The sequence below is a fragment of the Sinocyclocheilus anshuiensis genome, unplaced genomic scaffold (assembly GCF_001515605.1).
Source record: "Sinocyclocheilus anshuiensis isolate Anshui unplaced genomic scaffold, SAMN03320099.WGS_v1.1 scaffold272, whole genome shotgun sequence".
In the NCBI taxonomy this organism is placed as follows: domain Eukaryota; kingdom Metazoa; phylum Chordata; class Actinopteri; order Cypriniformes; family Cyprinidae; genus Sinocyclocheilus; species Sinocyclocheilus anshuiensis.
In genome coordinates this window covers 190,135-190,907 of record NW_015554117.1, presented here as the reverse complement: position 1 = coordinate 190,907, position 773 = coordinate 190,135, and the positions used below count along the sequence as shown (strand labels likewise).

General features: G+C 41.0%; 1 protein-coding gene across 1 annotated transcript in view; it reads right to left on the bottom strand.

Moving 5' to 3' along the window:
* Window positions 1-631: 631 nt before the first annotated feature.
* The window catches only part of LOC107669851 (octapeptide-repeat protein T2-like), a gene marked incomplete at both ends in the record, with an annotated part of 1,062 nt that continues 920 nt past the window's right edge, over window positions 632-773 (bottom strand). Inside the window, one exon of the mRNA XM_016462279.1 lies at window positions 632-670. Within this exon, the coding sequence (XP_016317765.1) occupies window positions 632-670 (39 nt within the window). The remainder of the gene's footprint in view (window positions 671-773) is intronic.

Below are 773 nucleotides of genomic sequence, written 5' to 3'. Positions count from 1 at the left end.
AAGAGAAGAGAAGAGAAGAGAAGAGAAGAGAAGAGAAGAGGCAAAAGAAAAAGTTCTTGGACCTCCCCAGACTGACATTTAATATTTTCTGCAGGTCAAGCATTGTCCATTTACTGACCATTTGTTAAACAAGGGGAAAAAAACTATTTTTATCTTACTCATGAAAAGTGCTTTAACCACTTGCACTTTCCCAGAGAAAGAGAAAGAGCACACACACTTGTTGACTGCTGATATTACAGCCCTGGTGGAGGCAAAAAAGAAGAAAGGGTGGGGGGAAAACACTCCCCTGTTTTCTGCATAAACATAAATAAATTAAAGTTAAAATTGCTGTATAGTTTTCTGAATGTTAAAATACTTGCTCTTCTCCAACTTTATATAAAAGGGATGATTTTCCTGCTTGAAAAGTAAAACTCAACCAATTGAGTTTGGGGGCGGGATTATGTTTTTCTGACCAGTGGAAGATAGGGAGTGTTTTAACAATTGCATCTGGTGCACAAATGAAGCAGCTCACCTTTAATAATTCAATGGATAGTCATCTAAAAATGATAAATCTGTCACCCAATTGTCATCTCTTCCTTTTTCCCTTCCTTCCTCCCTCCCTCCCTCCCTCTCTTCGTTTTTCCCTTCCTTCCTTCCTCCCTCCCTCCCTCTCTTCCTTTTTCCCTTCCTTCCTCCCTCCCTCCCTCTCTTCATTTTTTCCTTCCTTCCTCCCTCTCTTCCTTCCTTCCTTCCTTCCTTCCTTCCTCCCTCTCTCCCTCCCTCTCTTCCTTTTT